Below are 22,799 nucleotides of genomic sequence, written 5' to 3'. Positions count from 1 at the left end.
TTAGGGAGACAGTCTACGCCAGATAGCTAGGGAGATGTAGGACGAAGCATAAAAGAGAAGCATATGGCTCTAAGTGAGACAGCTATACCTATTTTTTACTCCAGAGCACAGACTTTTTCATTTTTAAACTCATACTTAGGACTTTGTACAACTTCCTCTCACTTATGGAATGCACTCTAAGACCAGTAAACAGACTTTGCTTTGTAAAATCAAAGCTGATCACCATTCAGCTGCAATTTAAAAGTCACTTTGTATGTTTTGCAAATGACAGGATAAACATGCTGGTTTTGAGAAAGCATTTATTGCAGAACAATGCACAACCTTTTCTTTTTTTAAAATCATCTCTATTTCCTCCATTATCATCCGTTGCTAATAAGTCAACAAATATCAGCCTATTGAGTCTTACTTTCATACTAAAATTCAGCAGTTGTTCTTTTCTAAGACAAAGGATAACATTTCATTTACACTTTAATATCATTTGAAAATAAAACAAAGAACCTAATAGCAAATGAAAAATCAATAAATAAATGAAAAACATTCTAATTCAATTAAAAACTTATTTTCCAAATTATTGAAATTCAGAAAACTAAGACACTGACGTAATGCCTGTAAACGATAAAATAAACATAAATCCTCCAATCATTTAAGTCATTCAGGCATTCAAAGTGTGTATTCAAATGGGCAAACACATTTTTTTAAAACAAATATAGCTAAACCATGTTCAAATTTGCCATTTTAGCAAGCAAACAATCATGAGCATTTGACAAATCAAAGCAGAACATTTTTTAATAAAATGTAGGTTGTCCTGAACCAAACAGGATCACTCCTTTTGTTAAATAGGTTAATATTCACCAGGATAAGTCTACTTTAAAGCTTTTAGGTTGCTTGTTTCTTCCTGGTACACAAGAAGTCAAAAATGCCCAAGAACAACAAATGTGTGCAAGCGAACATCAGCAGTTTCAATTATGACAGTATGTGCACCACTGAGCGATGTAATTCTGAATGTTTTTGTCTATTTCTTTTATATTTCAGCAACATTTTGCAGGTGAACCCCACCTTAAAAGTGTTAATGTTTACTGTAAATGGCTTTTAATCACTCCAGAGATAAAATGAGGCTGTCTAAGCCCCATTCAAAGGTTCCTACTGCAAACACTTCCCACAAATATACAAAATATTATTGGATAAGCGATACAAAAAAATAGCATGAAACCTTAAAAAACTTTTCTTTTTTATAAAATATTATATACTTTGCTGCAGGACATGCTTTCGTAGCGCAGACCTGTTCAGCAGTGAAACATATTTAAGGACCTTAAAAATTTGATTTCAAATCCTACATAAATCCTGAGTAACAATAAATTTTCAAGCCTAAACTCAGACATTGTGAAGCAATTGCAAAATAAAAGCAAAAGAAAAAAACAAGTCGAAAGATCTAAACCTAGAAAAATACTCTTGTCTACTTCATTGGGACTATATGATTGTGGTGTAATAATTTGATCATCAAACAGGCCCACAACTTTAATCAGATTCTGATTCTAAATCCTCATTGGTGCATTAAAATACATAAATAAAATAAAACAAAAAACTACCAAAATGTCAGAAAGGTTTCATTCTTAACAGAACTGAGATCAGGATTGGGATGGAAATGTGATTGGGAAATGGGAAATGGGATTTTACCTATATTTCTCTCAGAATGCATTAATGGTCTACTGCAGTAAACGTCTTCATTTGAGGTTTAAATTGAATTCAAGCATTGCCTCTGTTAAACAGAGGAGCAGTGTCACTTAATACATCATTTAATCTTTCAAACATCACAAAACGCATAAAAAGCTGCTTCTAAAATAAAATACGGTATCAACCACGTGTCTATAAGACTTAAGAACAGACAGTAAAATCAGCTTCAAATGTAAAATAAATAATGTAATAAATTTATGTGTTCAACTGGATTGCATTTTCTTAGAGGTAATGTCAGACATAAATGTATCATGATTCTGTTTCTCTGATTTAATTTCATTTTGTCTCCGAACATGTCCAGTTGTAGGTAAGGTTGTGCTTTCTAAAACTCTGTCTTTTCACCATCAGATGTCGTTAAAAGAGTTCTAAAGCTCCACTTTCTGATTTCTTGTTTTTTAAAAAGTCAAAAAGAAAAACTAAACATTTGCTGCTGATTGTCAGAGTTTCTGAAGACCACTCTGAAGCTTCTCTGGAGGTGACTCATTTTTCTTTTTAAAAAGATTTTTGAGCTTTAAGGATTTCTTGCTCTTCTCTTTTTCCTTGTTCTTCTCCTGTCCAGTCAAGGAGGACGATGCTGGAGTTGGGACAGAAGCCCTTACTGGTTGCAGTGGTGGCTCCACCTCTGCCAGCAGTCTGCTCTGAGGCAGGTTAGGCGTCGAGGCAGAGAGACTGGTTGAGGGTGAAGCAGTGGAGCTGCATGACTTTTCAAGGATTCCATCATACACAAGCTGGCTCAGCGGGCCAACTGTGTAAAGGTCCGATGAGGACTTCCATGGAACCTGGGAAGTTACCATTATATCTGGCTGTCCAAATGCTCCCAACTCTTCCCGTAGTATTACTTGTTTGGGCATTTCAAATGGAACATCAACTCTGTCCCAAGAGATTTTGCCCGTGGGAGTGTCTATGGAACTGTCAATGTCCTCTCTTACCATTCTTGGTATTCTCCTTCTGAGAGACCCAGCAGACATCTCAAATTCATTTCTCAGTATCCTTCTACTTGTTGAGGGATCCAAACCAAACTCTTGCTTGTCTGAACAGGATGAGGGATCCAAAAGTGCTTCTAGTTTCTCTCTGGGTAGTAGCTTTAAGGAAGCAGTATCTGCACAGTACTCCAGTTCATCTCGAGATATCTTTCTTGGTGGTGTTCTAGAAATCTCAGGAATCATGTCCTTTGCTAATGCCCTAACAGAGGAATCAGGCTGGCATTCTCCTTTATTCCAAGGAAGCTTCCGAGAACCTGTGTCTTGAGACATTCCCACCGTATCTCTTGTAATCCTTCTGGAGTCAAACAGGCGTTCAGCATCATCTCTTGCCACCTTTCTTGAGGCGCTGTCCATTGAAACTCCCATCATATCTCTTGATATCTTCCTTGGTGTCGCATCTATTGAAGCTTCATATTCATTCCAAAAAATCTTTCTCACATCCAGTGGTGAATTGTTTCTTTCTCTATATGTATTCCTTGAAGGAATTTCCATCAAATCCCCTATTGTATCTTTGTCTAATTTCCTGTGTGAAAACTCTGTATCTAACTCATTTGAAATCCCTTTTCTTAGTGCAACATCTATGGGAACTTCACTCCTGTCTCGCAGTATCTTCCTTGATGTAGCATCTAGGAGAGACTCTTCTGCAGACATCATCAAAGAAGAGGTTTCCAAAGAAGTATCCAAGGGTTTGTCTTTTGCCATCGTCCGGTAGGTAACATCTACAGAAGCTTCAAGCTCTTCCACAGAAACTTTGCGAACTGGAGATTCAACAACAACTTCTACTTCTTTATTCAGTGGCTTTGTACTTGAGCTGTCTGCAAACAGCTCAGTTTCATCATGATAGGGCTTTCGAGAGGAAGCGTCAACAGTGGAACTAGGGAACATTTTGCTGAGAGGACCTGAGGGCATATAGTCTGAGTCTGAGAACCTCTCTTGGGAGTCTCTATTTGTGAGAGAAAGGAAGAATAAAAGAAGGAAAGGAAATAAAAGGAAGAAGAAGATGTTGCTTAAAGTTGTTTAAAATGAGCAATGTGTAAACCCAAAGTGACTTGTAAAAGCTGCAGGTAGGGAGACATACTGTTTTTTCACAGGTTTCCGGAAGAGCCCCTCTTCATCATCATGGCAAGAGTAAGGGGCTCGGATGGGGATGAGAAGGTCGGGGTCTGATGAGATCACGGCAGCTGGTGGCTGAGTGATGACACCGGGACGACGTGATCGACATATGGTGGATCCCTGTGTTCGAGGAGAGCGCTTAACTGGAACTGGAACTGTGGGGTGGCGAAAGATTAAACAAAGAGCAATACTGATCAGTCCAAATGTAACAGACAGTTGTGTAGCGGCAGCAATGCTACCCTTTGTTTTCATGCCTAAAGGCCTGGCAACATCATAAAGTGGCACAACAAAATTTGTCTCTGACTCGTCTCCTTTTACAGTATGCAACAGAAGTAAGTGCAACATCACTTAAATGTTAAATGATTCAAAACGGTCACCTTAAAGCAGTTACATTAATTCTAAGTAGTCTGTTTGCTCTTATGTGAAATTCAAAACTATCAGATTAGACTTACAATATTACTCGGGTTGTGTTGCTTATTTTTATTTTAAAAAACGCAGATGTGCTGTATAGGATTCAAGTCAGACAAAATACTTGGTGGCCACATCAAATATTTACTTTTCTCTTTTGTAGAATTTTTTGCATGATATTGTCAGTTTGCTTCAGTAATCACTATCGCACCATTTCATAAATCTCATCTACCCAATGCTTTTTGCTATCATGCAGTAACATATCATCACACTCCCACCTCCATGCTCCACAATGAGGACTATGCATTGAAAGTGGTCGTCCTGGTCAAGCTTATGCCAAACAGTCCATCTGAGCTGAGCAAATATATCTCAGTCTTGTCTAATCTCAAAGAATGTGCTCCTAATATTCATCAAGCCTCTTTTCATGTTCTACAGGAAAGTTAATTCTTACAGTTTTGTGCCAAAGAGCAGGGAAGGAGGTTTTTCTTAGATGCTTGGAAGCTTTTGTTATACCATGTCTTAAACTCAGATTTCCACTGATAAACCCTGAGCCATGTCTGAAGCACTCATCCATCTGTTATTCAGAGCCTAATCATGAAAATAGTGCACTATGTGCTGCAGTGATTACTGCTGTAGATGTATAATGTAGATAATGCTTTATCATTTTTCATCTTTGTGAAGTCTCATAATTAAAATCCTCATCAATCCTCTTCAGTGTGGAGTCACGGTGCAGACAGACACACCTCCGTTCTTCACTATCAGGACTGTGCCTTGAATGTGGCACTCATGGTCAGTAGGTTACAAGCTGGGAAAGTTCTAGTGTTCTCAGATAATTTTTTGTTGTTGTTGTTGCAATGAGTTTCTACTTTCGGGCATTCATTTTAAATGTAGTGTTTTAAGGATACCATACATGCTTTGGCTACATGCAGTTTATATATTAAAAATTAAGAAAAAAAGACATTCAAAGAGTGGAGTAAAAGTGAAGTTGTGGTCAATCACTGATGAGGCAATTACAAAAATGACACAAATCACATGCTACCACCTCCATCACCAGGTTCCAAACTGACTGAACACTGCAATCTTGACAAGAAAGAGAATCATTATTACTGTCTCTTACCTGGCATCTGTGGTAGGATTGGAGACTCCTCTAAGAGATCCTCTATAGATCCATGCATGGAGCTGTGACACGAACAAGATGACTGTGGCACTCGAGGCAACCCCAGGGCAAGTGAGTCTGAGTAGAGCTGAGCAGTAAGGTTTGCAAGGCCTGGATTCCTGATGATGGGGAAGCCACAGAGGAGCTCAATCTGCTGCCAGCGATGGAGGCGCTCCCGCAGGCAGGCTGTTACTTCAGACAAGGCATTCCTTTGGATGATACAAAGACCTTTGTGAAAAAATGTTACATATTTTCTGTGACAGGCACAAAAAAAAAAAAAATGTGCACAGGTAATTTTGTGACTCACTTTGCCTCCAGGATTTTGTGGTCAACCTGGTCCAAAGAGGAGCTGTGGGCGACATGGAGGGTCCCCAACACAGAACTCCTCTTCTTCTTAATCCTCTCTGCCTGCAAGAAAGCAGGGAAGCTGATCAGTTGATCAGTCACTTGTTTACAGATGTAAATGTTTTCATTCAGATATACAGACTGTTTGTAGGCATTACCTCTTCCTTGGCAGTAGCGAGCTGAAGTTCAGCACTTTGTTTTTTGACATTGTAGTACTGAACTTCTACCTCATGTGTCAGCTGCAGCCACTGCTGAAGAGCCTCTGAGGCAGTCCAGCTAGCCTGCATATCCTTCTCAGCCTGCTTCAGTGCTCCAAGGACCTGAAGGAGTGGAATGAGACAAATGTTAGAAATCAGTAGTTAGAGTTCAGCTTAAATCCTTAACGTTACATCTTTAAACCGTTCCAAAGATGACGGTGTGTCCACCTGTTCTAGCTCCTCTTCTGCATATCGCAGGCGACTGAGCTCACTGACGGCTCCCTGCCTCAGCTCGTGCAGACGGTAAGCTTCTTCCTGTGCACCCATGATCTCATCTCTCATCTTCTCCTCCAGGTTCTGCTTCTCTTCCGCCACATTCCGCTTTTCTTCCTGGGCTTGCTCCAGTCTGAGTAAATGAAAATATAGTTAGTTTAGCCATACAAATCAAAGTCGATTCAGTAATGTATCGGAGGTAAGAGACTCACGAAGGAAAACTACTGGACACTTACTGTTCCTGTAGGTCTATGAGGCTCTGTTCAGCCCTCTGCAGACTTTCTAAATCCTTCATCATCTTGGCAATGTGGATTTTGCTGGCTTTGTTCTGGGCCTGAGCAAACCAACAGCCTCCGACTCCCATCACCACTGACACAATGAGCAGCAGGTCCTTCATGTAGTTATGAGGGGGGCCTTTAATTGAATGAAAAGTAATTATCATTGATGGAAGATTTAAATACACTCACAAACCATTTTATTTCATACACCTGTGAAATCTAATCCAATCTAATAGAATTGTTCGGCCATAGATTCCACCTTTATGAGGCTTCTATCGTTTCAGATTTTCCTGATGTTGTCAAAAGCTGATAATTCTACTGCATGGTTATTATTGAGGTCATAGTGGGTGGTGGTCTACTGCATTATATTTAAATAATCTCTGATATCTCAAGTGTATCTAATAAACTGACCAGTGAGTATGAAGACATGATGTTGTTCTGCATGAAGTAAGCCAAAAACACAGAACAAAAATGTGACCAAATTTAGCAAATCTGTTGTCTGATCAACCCTTAAATGGTGATTTTAAATGAAAGGGTTAGGAATTTATAGGAGTTTGGGTGAAAAACAATGACGATTTGGTAGGACTGAGTGTTAAAGAGGTAAATAGGCAGAGAGATGTGAGCAGAGGAGGAGAGCAAATAGGGTGGTTTGTTCTCACGTGTAGGTGGTCCAAACAGAACCACATCCAGAGCTTTAATGTTGAGCTTCTGTTTATCTCTCTGGTCCTGAACTCTCAGCTGGATACTCAGAAATGAAGGTTCATTAGCTGCAATCCTGTAAACAGATGCCATTGACAGAATAAGTTCGGTGTAAGTGCGGCACACAACAACAAGGGACTTGTTTTCACTGAGAACTGGTCACACATCCACTCTTAATATTCTCACCTAGGGAGTGTGTTTCCATTGACCTTAAAGTCTTTAAAGTTCCTCTCATACTGTGGCAGCTCAACAAAGTCTTTCAGCCAGCGGACCACCTCCTCTTGAGTCCAATTATGTACTGAAAAGTGATACAAAAAGTTAAAGTAAAACTCGATACCTCTGGACACAAACACATACATTCCCTCACATACACACATACCTTCAGATGACTTCCATCCCCTCCAGAGCTCCTCCACTGTGATGTGCTGGTCTTCTCTGTGCAGGTTGTTGTGTTTGTTTGTTTGCTGCTGCTTCATGTCCTCAATAATGAACTGCAACAGTAAAGAACAGCAAAGCACAGAAGTGAAAATAAAGAGCTTTTTCTTCAGATACATCTTTGAAAAGCGAGGGCAGGGGTCACAAGTACATGACATAATCCGAACATTATCTCTGTCCAAAATCAATTTGGTGGATGTTGCAATGTATCATGCACTTGGATTTCAACATAGGAAAAAGCAGTGGGCGTTTTGAGATTGCGTTTATTTAGAACGGATGCATAAGCATTGGTGTGTATTGCAAACTTCAGTGATTGCATGTGTGTGTCAGTGCAGTGTTGGAATGTGTTCTTGGCTGTAAACGGAGGCTTCATATGATGACTAGTGGAACCTTGGGACTTTGATGAGCCCAGACCCCTTCCCTGACATCTCTATGGCAACCGCAACCTGAGCCCCTGGATACTGTATCCCTGAACTGCATTCTGAAAGGCAAAGGCTCTCTACAATTCTGAGTTTACTACCAAAGTCACATACAACAAGACACTAACAGACTCTCTGCACAAGACACTTTACAGACTATTTACTCTGAAATTCTAAAATGAATTTAACAAATGTGCAAAAGAAGACAAAAATCATAAATGCACAACTGTGCATGTGCACAAATATGGTTACATGCAGTAAATGTCTTTACATACATATAGACGACCATATGCAGCAATAAATGCACTTCCATCAGTTTTTACCTCACCATTTACTCTTGTTTTGGGCTAATTAACAAAATGTTTTTCTCTGGAGAAGAAAAAATGCTCAATTGATAAGGTATAAAACCCGTTAATAACTTAGTTTTACCATATTTAACAGCAAATAAGTTTAATAAGTATTTCTTTTCTGCTTTTTCTCTGCTTTGCTGTACAGCAGAATAATTTCACTGAGGCCAACATATCTTGTCAAGTTGTTTGTGGCAACTACAACAAACTGGGCAGAGAATAAGGGAAACTGGAGTCAGGACACATTAAGAGGAGTTATACTCTTAAGTATGACCATGAAGGTCATCAGTGTTACAGTATTCTATTAGTGCAAGCCAATTTTGTCACTGAGCCAAAAGCAAAGTTATACTGTTGCTATCCTTGAAGGAGCATTTGACTCTACCACCAGCCAGGACACCTGTTGTTGCGCTGCTTTGCCCTTTCTGTCTCTTTCACACAAGACCACAAACAGCGATTCACTACAATTAAAAATTCACAAAGAGTGAGATTTGTACCTCCACGCTCTCTTCCACCTCAATCCCACCGTCTTGGTCATCGTCCATCATCTGATGGATGCTCCGCAGGGCGTCCAGGCTATAGCGATCAGCCTCGCTCATACATGGTGGAGACACCACCACGCAGGGGTCTACATGGGGAAGGCAATAACAAGAGATCAATCCTTATTTCATTCAGTTTATCCACAAAATACCTGTCATTTATTCATGAAACCAGCTTAACCAGTTGGTTCAGTAGATGTATAGATTAAACATTTTTGTTAGTGTGTTTACTTCTCCTTTTAGAAAACATTTCACCATATGCGGATTTAAGGAGCAACAAGCTCAGCATCTCAGTCACAAGACTTTCTTTTGGCCAATACAGAAAGTGCACAATTAATAATGCCTGTAAGAATATCTCAGAGCATGCATATTTTGTATTCTATCTTCTGTGCATGAGTCAGAGACCACAGTTTCTTTAACCTCTACAGGTTTAAGAGAAACTGGAAAACCTCAGCACCAGGTTTCACAAAGACCGATCAGAGTCACCACAAATAGAAGAGAAGCAGGAGAAACTCTGCACCAGTATGGACCAGAAGGACCTTAAAATCTGCACTCAAGTCACCAAGTATTAGTTGCAATTAATGATACAATCAGTAGGACACATTTAATTTCAGTATCCTCTGTTTGATTCTGGAGATTGACATGTCTTACATTTTCACATCCTTCCCCTGTGTTTTTAGTGTATCTCTACTGTTTACTCTCAATAAAGTGTAAAATAAAACACCCAGATTTAATGAACTAGTTAACTGTATTTGTGAAAATACATTTCTATCCACTTAAATTGAACTAATAGGGCATAGATAATAAATCAGTGGCACAATCAGTGCAATCAGATTGTTGAGACAATTAACAATCTCAACCCAAAATCTATTTATTAGCTAAATGGACCTTTGGGTGAAGGTGTTTTGTCACTGGCTGTTTTCAGGGTCAAGAAGAAAATTTGCTTTTAAAAAATGTTTGTATCACTTGATCTTTTGTCACATCAATCGTTTACAGTATTTCTAAGCCTATATCGATGAGAGGGTTGTAGTTATAACTTTTTCTATATAAAGTTAGCATCCCATCAAAACCCAGTGTCTATGCAGTCTACACCAGAGCTCTCATGTAGTTCCTAAATGAATTATTTGAATAATTAATTAAAGGAGGCAGGCATATCTGAAACAAGAAACTGGAAAGAAGTCAAGTTACTGTTTGTATTAAAGAAACTGGGAACTAAAACCTGGAACGCAATAGCAAACTTTAACAGCCACTGTCAAATACTTGTAGACAAACATATCGTTTCCCATATGTCTCCCCAAGACTGGTCCAGATTGTCAAGACAGAAAATGTTTATATCAATCAATCAATCAATCAATCAATCAATCAATCAATCAGTAAATCAATCAATCAATCAATCAATCCAAGTTTATGTGTATAGCCCTTTACAACAGCCCAAAGGGTGACCAAAGTGCTTCACAGTAAAAAACAAGAAAATAACTTAAAAACAATACAGTTTCTTAAAACAGGACAAACAGTCACATTCACACCTACAGGCAGATTTAGAATGATCAATTAACCTCAGCATATTTTTGGACTATAGGAGGAAACCCATGCATGCACAGGGAGAACATGCCAACTCCATGCAGAAAGACTCCAGGAAGGCCGGGACCCAAACCAGGGATCTTCTAGCTGCAAGGCAAAACAGTAACAGCCCAAACTAGTCTGGCCAATGAGTTAAAGGCTCAGTCCTTTGCTCCAGCATGCTATAAGAAAATGTGTACAGAATGTACGTAATGCTGAGCCAGTGAAGACTCTCTAGAGTAATCATGGCCTAATTAACTAGTGTAATTAGGCTTTAAGTGATGGTATGTTCCCGGCGTTAGAGGGAAAGAACATTGATGGACGGGAAGATGATGCACCGCTTTCCGTCATCTGTCCGTCTACTGAGTCAGAGCCCATTTTTGTCTCTGTGACTCTAGCGTTTGGGTGCTCCGAGGGGCAATGGGCGGAGGGGTCAAAGGTGAGCTAGCTAAACCCACAATTAGCCAGCTCCAGTAACACCAGCTGCTCCCTGCCAACAATGTAAAGAAGAATTCAGCCGAGGGAAACAGTGACGTCTAAGGGAAAAAAAGTCAATTCTCATTTCTTAGTATCCTGCCATGATTCTTAGAATGTTTTGCAAAAATATTGGCATAATCTCAGAACTAATATTTTTCCTTTCCATGTGGAGCAAATACTTTTGCAGCTCCCATGTGTTTAATAAAAGTGCTGACCCTAAGAGTATGTTAGTGCAAGATAATCCTGTGAAAAGAACCAAGACACAGCTAGATAAGTGGACAAGAAGGTTTTTAAATGCATAAAGCACAGCAGAAACTGAATATATTGAGTGAAATGACTTAACAATGATTGTTTCTTTGTTTAATGTTTGCATTTTTTACATCGTGTATTTTCAAGATAATTATTAGCAACTATTCATTTAAAATGACACTGTAAATGTCTCAACAATCTAATTTCACTTGATGTTGTCAATACTCTGAAAAAAAGGAGATCTGTGAGAGTAATTATCTAAATGATGCGTGTTTTTTCTGTGTTCTCACAACCAGGTGACACATATCAATGTGCAGAGTGAAGCCACTGATCTCTTGGTTGTTGATGAAATTTGCATTTCTCAGGAGGGAGGGGATTTCTCAGCTGGACGGGGTATTAAATGTCAGTGGTGTATGCAAAGGCCCTCAGAAGAGTGTGTGTGTGTATATTACTCATGTTGTGAGGACATAAATCTGTAAAGGCAGACACATTATGGGGACTCACCTTTCTTTCAATGACAAAAGCAAGTTCAATCATTTTATTTTAGGGTGAAGACTTGGTTTAAGGTGAATTTAGTTTTAGTTCAAGTTCATGGCTTGGCAAACGGCAGTCTCAAGGCTAAGTCTTCAGGGACGGTGTGATGTATGTAATGTCTTCTCAAGTGATGGGAAACAACTGCGTGTGTGTGTGTTAGTGTGTGTCTGTGTGTGCTTGTGCATGTGTATTGTTGGTGTCCCTGCAGGACCTCCACATATGACCTGATTTTAACCTCTTTCCACAGTTGAGCAGGTGGTTTAAATGTCAGTGAAGACAGTGTCCATAAAGCCCCATACCCCACCTTCAAAAGTGGGATCACATGTTAAAAATGTAATGCAGAATAAAACAATAACAAACAAAAACAGTAATAATGGTAGTCTCAGTGGGTAAATGGGGCTTTAAGATGAGGCAGCTCTCATTCTTTCTTTTAGTGTGATCGAAATTAACTAAAGGGGCTTTAAAACAAGATCATTTCTTAAAGTGGGATTTTAAAAAGAGAGTTTCTAATTCATATCAACGTGGAAGTGGAATGAGCTAGAATGAAAATCAGTCATGAAAAGTTTCACAACAGAGGCACGACTGACTCTCCTGCTAATTGTTGGCGATGACAGGGCAGATTTGAACACAACGCAAAGACTTTCTCAACATTGTCAAGCGTTCCTATATGATTCAGGAGCTACATACCTGTCGGGTCGAAACCGGCGCTCCCACCGGGGAAGGTGAAGCCTTGGAGGTCTCCGGCACTTTGCGCGGCCACGAAAAGCGCAGCGGGGAAAAGGAGGAGCAGAGGGGACAGAGGAAGCATTTCTCGATAATATTGTCGTCCAGAGTTGAGAAACTCCTCCAAACAGAAGGAATAAAGAACATACACAGAACCAACAGCCGTTTAGGAGGCACCGGTGTCAGTCTGTGTAAAGCTGTTAAGCGATCTGTGTTGCTATTACTGGTACAGGCAGAGGCGAGATGTGATACTGATGTTCACTTGAGAAATCAGGCGAGCAGGACTAGTGTGCAATTTGAAATATATAATAGCGCACAAAAAACGTTTTTAACTCTTCAGAATGCTTGCAGGAACATTCTGAAGTGCCATCCAAACACAAGAAAGCGGTGCGTAAAAGCTCTCCAAAAGTGGATATTCCAGAAAAGGGATAGATTCTTCTATGATAAATCCATACTGGGTTTGATAAAACTGTTAAATAAATGGTCCTGATTCATCATGAATAAAATCCAATGTTACAGACAAGCCGTTTAAAAGTAAAGCAGAAGATGAATTAATGGGAAACCTGGCGCTGTCACTGTTTCTCGTGTCCAGTCTGTGTCTGCTGTGCGTCTTTTCATAAACTAGTCAGTCTTACGGAATTCCCTGTTCCCTCTTAATTTTCTTTCTCTTCTTTAGCCCCTTCCCCAACAGAGACGTCGAAATGTAACGTCTTTACGCAGCACTGACGGTCTCTTCCCCGTCTCTCTCTCTCTCTCTCTCTCGCTCTCTCTTGCAACATCTTATGTTTCCTAACCTAATTCCAGACCAACATATACACATGCATGGAGGCCATCAATCCCAGTTTGCTGATGTACCATTCAACAGCCACTCCTACTGGATCACTTACTATCCAAACTGCTTCGACTTAACGCTGGTTTCCAGAAATGATCAAGTAAAACTCCTTTAACCTCACTCTGGGAAGTAGAGCTTAGAATCAAGAAGCCACTAATAGCATCCTGCATGAAACCATAGACCGACTGTCTGGGTCAGACAATTGTATCCTTGTTTGCGGTTCTTCAGGGGCTTAGCAAATGTTTGTACACCTGTCACTGGGTTTCTATTGATGTCGGCATGCTGCTGCTGCCATTTTTTGGACACACTAGATCATAAAACACTCAAGACACACACGGTCTACCTCAAAATTATTGGTGGAAACAAAAAGAGAGCGATAGACACAAGCAGACCACACAACTGCACACACACACACACACACACACACACACACACACAAAAACTTTACCAGCAACAAAGTGTCAGGTTACTTTCCAGCAATCCGGCTCTCGGTTTAAAAATAGTGCGCCAGCTATGACCTCTACCCTGTGGAACATGCCCAAGCGGCAGGAGTCCAAGAGGGCCTCAGCAGGATCTCAGTGAGTTTACAGTATAGACGAATTTTACATGACTGCATCTGGTTTTGCACTATGAGACAGAAAGAGGAAATGGGATGATGGAAATACTCTCTGTACTGACATAAAACAGCCAACAAAACATGTCACAATAAGCTCCAGCTTGTTTTTAATAAAATCCCTTTGATGATGAACCTTTTCTAGATTGATTAGAGTAAAACAAACAGAAAAGATGGATGATGGCTATATGGGGGAATAGGTGTGGAAGGCTAAATGCAGGACATAACAGTTAGGAAACTTATTCCCCAAACACAAGAACACTGAAGCTGCCGATATGCTGACACAATGAGGTGTTTTAGCACTTTATGCTCCTCCTAATTTACACAGCGTCTGGCTTGTAGACAATGTGTGTGCATGGTTGACTTAAAATGTCAAAGACAGGTACAGTTGCCAGACAATTTAAATATTAGATTTATCAGGTTTGCAAATAAGTAAGTGTGGAACAAGATGGGGTCGAAGACTAAAGTGTTGTTGGAAAATGAAAGACGCACCAACAGCTGTTAACATAAGTCTTTAGAAAGACATTTCTGATCAAATTAAGAGATGATGCACCTACATTGTGTACCCTGCATCAGTTCAGTTGTATGTTGGCAGCAAGGGGCAGAGAGCCATCACTGGACTATTACAGTGGAAATATATAGTTACACAATTCTAAATCTACCTCTGAGAAAAGCCAAAAACACATGTAAAAATGGAGTGACTCACAAACGCAATTACTTACCTGCTACTTTCTTGTCGATCTTAAAACATGACATGCAGTACAACAGAAAAAGCATGATTGAAATCAGGATAACTTGTAAGAAATCTGAACAAAGACTGATACTGCAGGTAGTTGTGGTTAAGTGCAGCACTTGGTATCTTCATAATCCAGTTGCACTATTATGTTTAGTCAAAAGTAGAAGCCTCATTGCATAAGAACCAAAGAACAGTCACAGCTTCTTGTATCAAAATTAGTTCTAGTGTATTTGCAGTCAGAAGACATATTTGACAAAACTAAATCAACAAGGGTCAATATCAGCGTGACGTTATAGGGAAATCTGTGAACTGCTAGGGTAGCTGTGAAGCTACAAGGCAAAGACGGTATTAAAACTCTTCTTCCAACACATACGCACAAACTCAAAACAAAACTTAAAGGCCCTCCAGATGTCAGGAAATATTAAAGATCAGCTCTGCAATATGAGTATTATACTAACACGAAAGCTCAAATCTTTTAAATGACCAGACATTTTGGAAATTTCTTCTTTGTTCTGTGGCCGTCTCTTAAAATACGCAAGAGATCAGAAGCCCAAGTGTGGTTTTTTTTGTTAAAAATCTTCACTCTTAAAAAAAAAAAAGCAGCACTGTGGTGTCTCTGCCAACAAGAGGGACTGATTGTTTAGATTTGAGTTTAAGTACAAGGTACCAAGGTACAAAAAGAGCGTATGGATTAGAAAACAGAACATAGTGATGGTGTATTACATCTGATCAAATACACACACTACATTCATCAAAAAGGTCATCTTTGATATAAAGAGCAACAACAAACTGGCCTAGAAAATATAAAGTATACTAAGCCAATAACTGCAGGCCAACATGGGCATGTCTTCATTCTCTAAAGTGCCTCCTTAAAAACAAAGCCTGATTGATTCTTTCTCATTCTGGCACAGCTCAGAGAACTAATACAATTTTGGAAATGACAACTAAGTAAGTATGCATTAAAAAAAAAACAAACAAGTGAGGAGATAAGTTGAAAATCTGCAGTCAGACTGTTAGAGACATCCTAAAAGCCATTTCTGCTTTGACCACTCCACTGAGACAAAATAGAAATAGGTGCCAACACTGTGACAAACTATTTGGTAACAAAAGTGAACTTATGTACTATGCAGTACTATACAAAACTGTCAAAATGTACCTCAGCAAAAGCTTATAAAATATAATATGAATAAAATAATATTATAATATTCCTTGGTCCATAGAAACTAAGTTAAAATTTTCCCTTGCTCATAACAGTTAAATCAACAAGTTTTTCAGTAAAAATACGACCTTGGTAGTAAGAAAGCATAATAAAAGCCGCTTCCAAACCCACTGGTGTACAAAAACAAAATGATTATTTTACAAATCCCATTGCTGTGAGAGTTAGAAGTTACATTCACCTCCTTTTAGGCAAACATCTTGGATATCAAGGTCCTCCATGTGGTGCTTATAACGTCTCCACAGCAATCCAGAAGAGGGCGCTAAAGTACAGAGTCAGTTATCACAGGTATTCTCTTTGAACTTGTCCTTTTTTTCCAAGTCTCAGGCAGCTCTCATGATTTCACAGTCGCTGTAACGATTAGCCTCTTAGCTTGTGTGCAATTCTTCACAGGTCCATGAGCCTCTTTGGAGTACATGTCCACATCTTCTCTCTCAGTCATTCATAGCACACACACGAAACAAGTATCACTACGACAGCACCGACATGGTCGACGCCGCCGACGACATGCCTGAGTCACTACTGCTGTAAGCCCCATGGCCATCTCCAAGCCCGCCCAACGAAGATGAAGGTGAAGACGAAGATGCTGGTGATGATGAGGAGGTGCTATGTGACCGCAGAATGGCCCCGGCTGCACTGCAGTGGGGTCGGGGTCCTGGTTCAGGGGTGTACGTGAAGGTCAAGGCGGTGGCATAGATGATTCCATCATTGCGGACCAGCGTGACGGGAACCTGGACCGGCTGTCTCACCCAGCGCCACCCCTCTCTGAAGGCAGAGATATCTGGCACTACACACAAGACGCTCTCTCCACACCTAGAGGAGAAAATGGATGAGGAAAGGCTTGTATCATTAAACAAAAATACACACCCACAGATATAAACCCTTAAACAACACACTTGTACCTGTACATGGTGTCCGCCTCCACATCCCCGAACCAAACTCTGAGGTTAGGAGTGAAATTCTGTCCAGTCAGTTCCAACATGGCCACATCTCCGCCACCATTTAACTAGACCAGGACAAACGAAAACTGTCTTTAAAGACTCCTCTAGTCTGAGTAAAAACCTACATGAGGGAGTAATTATTGGTAAGGATGGCACTCATGTTTGCTGGTAAAGTGGATAATAAGCACTTTTTCAATAAAAGAGTCAGTATGTGTGCCATGTGTACCATACCTGCAAACTCTCCACCACAGGGACAGGTGTGACTGGTGTGGGGACGGGGCCCATACCCTCATAAAAGGTGTACTCTGCCTTGTCAGTGCTAATGATAGTCCAGGAAGCCCCATCATTAATAATCTCCTTGTTAGCCTCTTTGGAGCATTGTGTTGCCTGAGGAAAAAAAAAATCCTTAGAAACAAATCTAACATCCCACTTTTATATCTAAGCAGGTGAAAATACACACTTTCAATGACATAATGAAACACTGGATTCTCATCTTTTGCCCTGGAATGATCATTAAAACAAAAGCCTTGAACTCCAGTGTGGGTACTAATCTCACAAAACACAACAGCTGTGTGCAATGCTCTCATCAGATGACTTAATATTGTGTTGTGACTGAAAGAAACATCAAAAAGGGCTTTCTACAATCAGTGTTTGAATTTGTTACATTAAATTAAAATGTGCAGTATGTCTACAACAATCCATCATCAACCCTTTGCTGTATTTTACAAATGCAAAATAAAAGTATTCTATTGTCAATTTCTCTTGGAGAATAAACTAAAAAATATTTGATTGAGAATTGCTGGAGTACTATGGAGTACATAATAAAACATTTTTTGGAAAATAAAGTCTTGGAAATAAGCATCTGTATTTTTTTAATCTATCTATGAGCTGATTTATTGTGTCATTTAAAAAAAAAATAAAAAACGGAATTTAATTGTACCATTAAGTTTGTGAAGCTTCAAGGTTTCCAAAAAGTCTTTCATTTATCACACTTGTGCTAAAGAGCCACCTACTGTCTCACATCTCTAAGTTTTCTTCAGAAAGTGCTAAAATTGCAGTTGAATTAATTAAACTGCTCAGATCTGAGTGTGTGTCACTGTGCACCTGGAACTGGATGATCCTCTCCTGTGAAAGACAGAGATACATCCTGTCTGTATCTTTCAGGTAGAAGGCACACTTGTGAAGCTGGGACACTGGGTCATCTGCATCCAATAATGCTGTTTGCTTGTCTACTTTGCGAATGATCTGAGGAAATGGGGCAAACACACCCACTATGAATAGACAGAAACAAGCACTGCTCACTGCTCAGCACATCTGGTGACACTGCAGTTACACAAACATCCGTACATGTACATTTATGACAAATCATTTTCTCACAAACAACTAACATTAGAACTGATACATACGAGTCTCGGCAGAGCCATTCCACTAACAGAACAGACCAATTTGACTGTCTGGCCATAGTGAATGTAGCCGTCTCTTACAGCAAACTCCTCCCCTTCAGACTCATCATCATCCACTAAACAGAAAGATCGGACACAAACATATTTCAATTGTCATTATATTTTCAAAAATAATATGAGAGAAAAAGAAGGCAAATTAAAATAAGGTGTGACTCACAGAGATGGATGTGGAAGGCACCCCACTGCTGGGAGCTGGCGTGAAAGTTTCCTCCCTCCACATGAAGATACCTGGTACTGACTGTCTGGGAACGCAGGCGATTGAACAAGGCCACCTTAGTCCCAGATGCTATACACACTAGGAAGAAAAAAGGGAAAGAAAAAAACTAAAAACTTGTACAAATCAGAATTAATTGTGAGAATGTGGTCAAATTATACGGCCTCACTTAAGCCCCTTTCAGACATGCACCCTGTTCCAGTAATCAGATGGCAGTTTAACATACAAATCTGAACGCACACCCTGGTCACGTCTCTGTCAGAGTCACGCTGGCAACATTTCAGTATGGCTTTCAACACAGCACAAGTCTGAACTGCACCGTCACATTAATGGAGAGGCGTGCACAGGCAACGGTACTTCCAGCTGTGTGAAGTCAACAGGAGCACCAATATTCATCCAAAAACATGACAGAGATGATTAATACCCAGTGTGTCAAAATCACAACACACCTTTCTCATTTACTTTACAAATTCAAATTTATTAGACTACAAGATTTAATGTCCATAAAAATAAACCACAAACAGCTTATAATGACACTCACCAAAAATAAATGTAATCCGACTTTTTGTCCCCCTCCCCCAAGATTAGATAAAGCTTGTTTCTTTCGACTCGCCCTGCACACAAAAACCACCAGAGAGAAAAACAGCTTCTTCCCTACTGCTCTAACCCTAATAAAAGGCTGAGCCATTCGTCCACACCTGTACAATACACAATATACCAATGTATATGTACATTACTTCTGCACTAAGAACAGTACTCTACTTTCTGCACTGTATTATCACTCTAGCAATTATCATTTGGACTACTGTGTTTATATAGTCTTTCTAGATGTGTAAATATTTTTTATTTTTATTACTACTATTACTTTAATTAGATTTTTTTTCTCTTCTTCTTTCTATAGTTATTTTATTATTCTCTTGCCTTGTTCCTAGAGTGACACCAACAGCTGAAACCAAGTTCCTAGCATGTTGTGTGCATGTCTTGGCCAATAAAGCTGATTCTGATGTTTAGAACTATTCCTTTTTTTTTAAATACCTGCAGCATCAGACAGTGTTAAAATCCATATTAGCATCTCCAAATGTAAAGAATTACACATTCGCGCAAGTGGAACAACAGCGATGGCAACCTCTTTAAATTCTTATAATTATACATTTTCCCAGAGAGAACATCATTCTGGACAAAGACCCAGAGGCAAGTCACACTCTGTGTAGGTGTACTTGTCTTCACCTCATGCAGATGAGCTCTCACACACAGAATCATAGTTAAGTTTCCAACTGTTAAAGACAATTTTAATTTACATTACATACCTGGGGACATCAGAAAGTTGTAGGATCCACAAGTATCTTTAAAGAGAGAAAGCTGTGTGCATTCACGCACGGAGCAACAGCAGCAACTTCAATAGTTTTAATCCTGGATTATTCTCGACATGGTGAAAGGGTCGATGCATCAGGTGAAGCAGAGAGAAACACTAACTGAAAAGTGACCAGTGTCTGAAGGACTAGAGTGCCAGCACTTTACTGGATTAATGAAGCCAGCAAAGCTCCATGCCCCATGTCTGAAAAGGGCTTCAGTGTGTGTATGTGTGTGTTTACAAATCCTGTAACTCACAATCTGCATTTTTCAAGGACTGTTTCTTCTTGGAGGGCTTGGAGATGACCTTGATTCTCTTGCTGAGGAAGACTCCTATGTTGGAGCTGTTTCCGTATAACATCTTCACAGACAGCATGAAGTGTTTCCTTTTGTCTGAGTCACTGATATACAGCGTCTTAGCTGTGCAGAAGTGCTACCACAAGGAAAAGAAATAAAAGATTACAAGATTTTGCGTAAGAGTGTCTCTTGTTGTTTGTCCCCCTTTCACTTTCCTCTTCTCTCCGTTAGAGAAGAAGTTTCATAGGGACACTGGTGCAAAAAGAAAACATGAGTATGGTATGCGAGAATATCAGTTACAGAGTGAGCATAGTTTACAAGATTTTGCAGAAACAAGCAGAGGATATGATCAAACTACAAAGCAAAGCAGCTGTGGTTACTTTGCATGGTTGATCAGCAGTGGAACAGACAAAACAAAACATCTTATTACTGCTAGAATAGGTGAATAATCAGAAGAGTATGTAAACAGAGAGGATTTTAATCGCCCACAGTGAAGATTATTTATACTATCACAAGGAAATATGCAAACTGTGTAATTGTAAAGGACCCACCTTCCCCTCCAGATTTAGTTGCTGCATCTCCTGCTCACTGTTGCCTATACCAATGAAAGCACATGGTTGGGCCTCCTGCTCTGTACAACCCTCCTTCTCCATATTCTCTAACTTCTTCTGCCAGCCAGTGCCCAACAGATACACACATGGTGGAGGACAGAAAAACCTAAATGACACAAGCAGAAGTCAAAAAACATGCCTTGCCATTCCAGAGATATTTCTCTTTAAACACAAACTGAACACGCAAAATTAAAGTAAGCTACTTTAAACAGCCCCAGACAAACCTTTTTTCATTGCCATATGACTTTTGTGCAACTTTTGCATGTAGAATGAGCACTGTTTGATCGTCTTTCTCCTTCAAGTAATTCCTCATAGCCTCCCTGAAATGGGGGGAAACTCAAGTTAACACCAGTGTACAAATTGTTCTAACATCTACTATGCTTTTCAAGTTACTTTTTAGCTTTCTGTACCGATTTAAAAAGTTCAGAATTGTTTTCACTGTGAAGGGCTCGGTCTGTTTCTCTTTACCTTGTCAAACGCTGAGGTTGAGGTCGCTCACCAAACTTCCTGCAAATCAAAAACATCATGGTGCAAGGTGTTTACATGTGGTTTCACTGCTGGGCTACTGAAGCAGACATGAAAACAAGCTTGGCTGAAAGTGGTCAAAAAAACCCAAACTGAGCAGGGTAATACACAACGTTCGTGACATTTGCAATGGAAGTATGCTTGTATTTCAAAGTGTTCAGAACTAAAGCCCGACTGACACTGAAGTTTAGCGAGTAAAAAAAATCCACAATTTACATATTTGCTAATATTATTTATAAACATGTACTGTATATGTTATGGTATCTTAGAGTAATGGGACAACTGTTTACAAATGTTCCTGCAAACTAATTAGCAACTCAATGTGATACACCATTTGACTCCGCACCACTGTCTGCTCAGCTACATGTGCTGCAGACATTGCTGAAAGTACTGTAAAGACAGAAGATGGAGCATGCTCTGTTGGACAAACTGAGTGATGGCACTATTTCTAAACTATGGTAGGCATCTTTTTCAAGTTGTCATATCGAACAACATATATGCCGATAACGACGTGTGTGACAAGCTAAAATCGGCCAACAAAGACATTAGTCAGGCTCTGCTTAAAACATCCTCACATGGTAAAGAGTCTGCATCTGTTTCACGGTGTTTCCAACTATGAATGAAGCCACTACAGAGTGTACAGCAATTTAACAACACAAATGTAAAGCTCGACAGTGTTAAAGCAACATGAAGTGAAAACTCACTTTTTTTAGCTACTTTTAATTGAGAGGAAAGTTAAGTTAAATACTAAACGCATGTTTAAGAGAGAAACCATTTGACCAAACTAGCAAAAATTAGTTGTAACCACTCAAAGTGCTACTTGTGGCAACAATGTTTGAGAAATTAATAATGACACTTTTACTGTGCCCAACTTGCTAAAACAGAAATTAAACAGCCGCAGAAGAGGAAGAAAATAAATGGAAAACTGCAAACTGACAAAAAGTTTCTCCAGTAGTCTGAAACTTGTCCAATATCGTGAGTAAGTTCAACAAAACGACAGAGGAACCACGAAGAATGGATTTGCACCACTGACCCCGCATCGAGCCACAAGGTACAACTGAGGGGGGTGAACTAACTGAGACCAACGCGGGGGTACAAACACCCACAACATCACACGAAAACACCACGAACTGGAAACTGCTCCGCCGCAAAGAAAACACAACAATTTCAGAAACATTATGCTTTGAATTTCTGCACTTACCCCGTAACAACGGGCGCCATCTTCCGAATAACTCTTCCCCCCTCCCTCGAAAAAAAAGTCCAACAATCGCGAGATCCCTCCCCCAGCCCCTCACCACAGCCAACAGCACAACAGAAGAACCAGACTGGAAGCGAAAGAAGGGAGAGAGAGAGAGAGAGAGAAAAGGAGAGAGGGGGGAGAGAGGGGGGAATGTGTGACGGGGCAAAGGGGTGAGAAATGGGGGAGGGAGGGGCGACAGGCTGAGGGCAGACGCCAAAACAACAGGCGTGGGAAAGTTACAAAGTCACGCGAGAACGGAAAAACTCTCACAATAGACATGAATGGAGAAGGAGCAAAT

At 39.9% G+C, this 22,799-nt stretch overlaps 2 protein-coding genes across 2 annotated transcripts; both read right to left on the bottom strand.

The window, feature by feature from the left end:
* Positions 1 to 282: 282 nt before the first annotated feature.
* Positions 283 to 13,222, bottom strand: stim2a (tromal interaction molecule 2a). Its single transcript, XM_023279686.3, has 12 exons — positions 12,428 to 13,222; positions 8,879 to 9,009; positions 7,563 to 7,674; positions 7,370 to 7,481; positions 7,144 to 7,259; positions 6,443 to 6,620; positions 6,162 to 6,339; positions 5,895 to 6,056; positions 5,699 to 5,799; positions 5,353 to 5,600; positions 3,793 to 3,982; positions 283 to 3,657 (listed from the first exon to the last, which is right to left on the bottom strand). The coding sequence occupies exons 1-12, from the start codon at positions 12,546 to 12,548 to the stop codon at positions 2,169 to 2,171; spliced, it is 3,138 nt and encodes a 1,045-aa protein (XP_023135454.2). The 5' UTR covers positions 12,549 to 13,222; the 3' UTR covers positions 283 to 2,168.
* Positions 13,223 to 13,995: 773 nt separating this feature from the next.
* Positions 13,996 to 22,644, bottom strand: rbpja (recombination signal binding protein for immunoglobulin kappa J region a). Its single transcript, XM_023279683.3, has 11 exons — positions 22,463 to 22,644; positions 21,205 to 21,243; positions 20,961 to 21,056; positions 20,677 to 20,842; positions 20,087 to 20,261; positions 18,422 to 18,559; positions 18,208 to 18,320; positions 17,906 to 18,046; positions 17,033 to 17,188; positions 16,763 to 16,866; positions 13,996 to 16,673 (listed from the first exon to the last, which is right to left on the bottom strand). Exons 1-11 carry the CDS (start codon positions 22,480 to 22,482, stop codon positions 16,331 to 16,333), a joined length of 1,491 nt encoding a protein of 496 aa, XP_023135451.2. The 5' UTR covers positions 22,483 to 22,644; the 3' UTR covers positions 13,996 to 16,330.
* Between the last annotated feature and the right edge of the window lie 155 nt (positions 22,645 to 22,799).

This window comes from Amphiprion ocellaris, chromosome 4 (genome assembly GCF_022539595.1).
Source record: "Amphiprion ocellaris isolate individual 3 ecotype Okinawa chromosome 4, ASM2253959v1, whole genome shotgun sequence".
Lineage (NCBI taxonomy): Eukaryota > Metazoa > Chordata > Actinopteri > Pomacentridae > Amphiprion > Amphiprion ocellaris.
The sequence above is the reverse complement of the archived record's forward strand: the minus strand, read 5'-3'. Positions and strand labels throughout refer to the sequence as shown.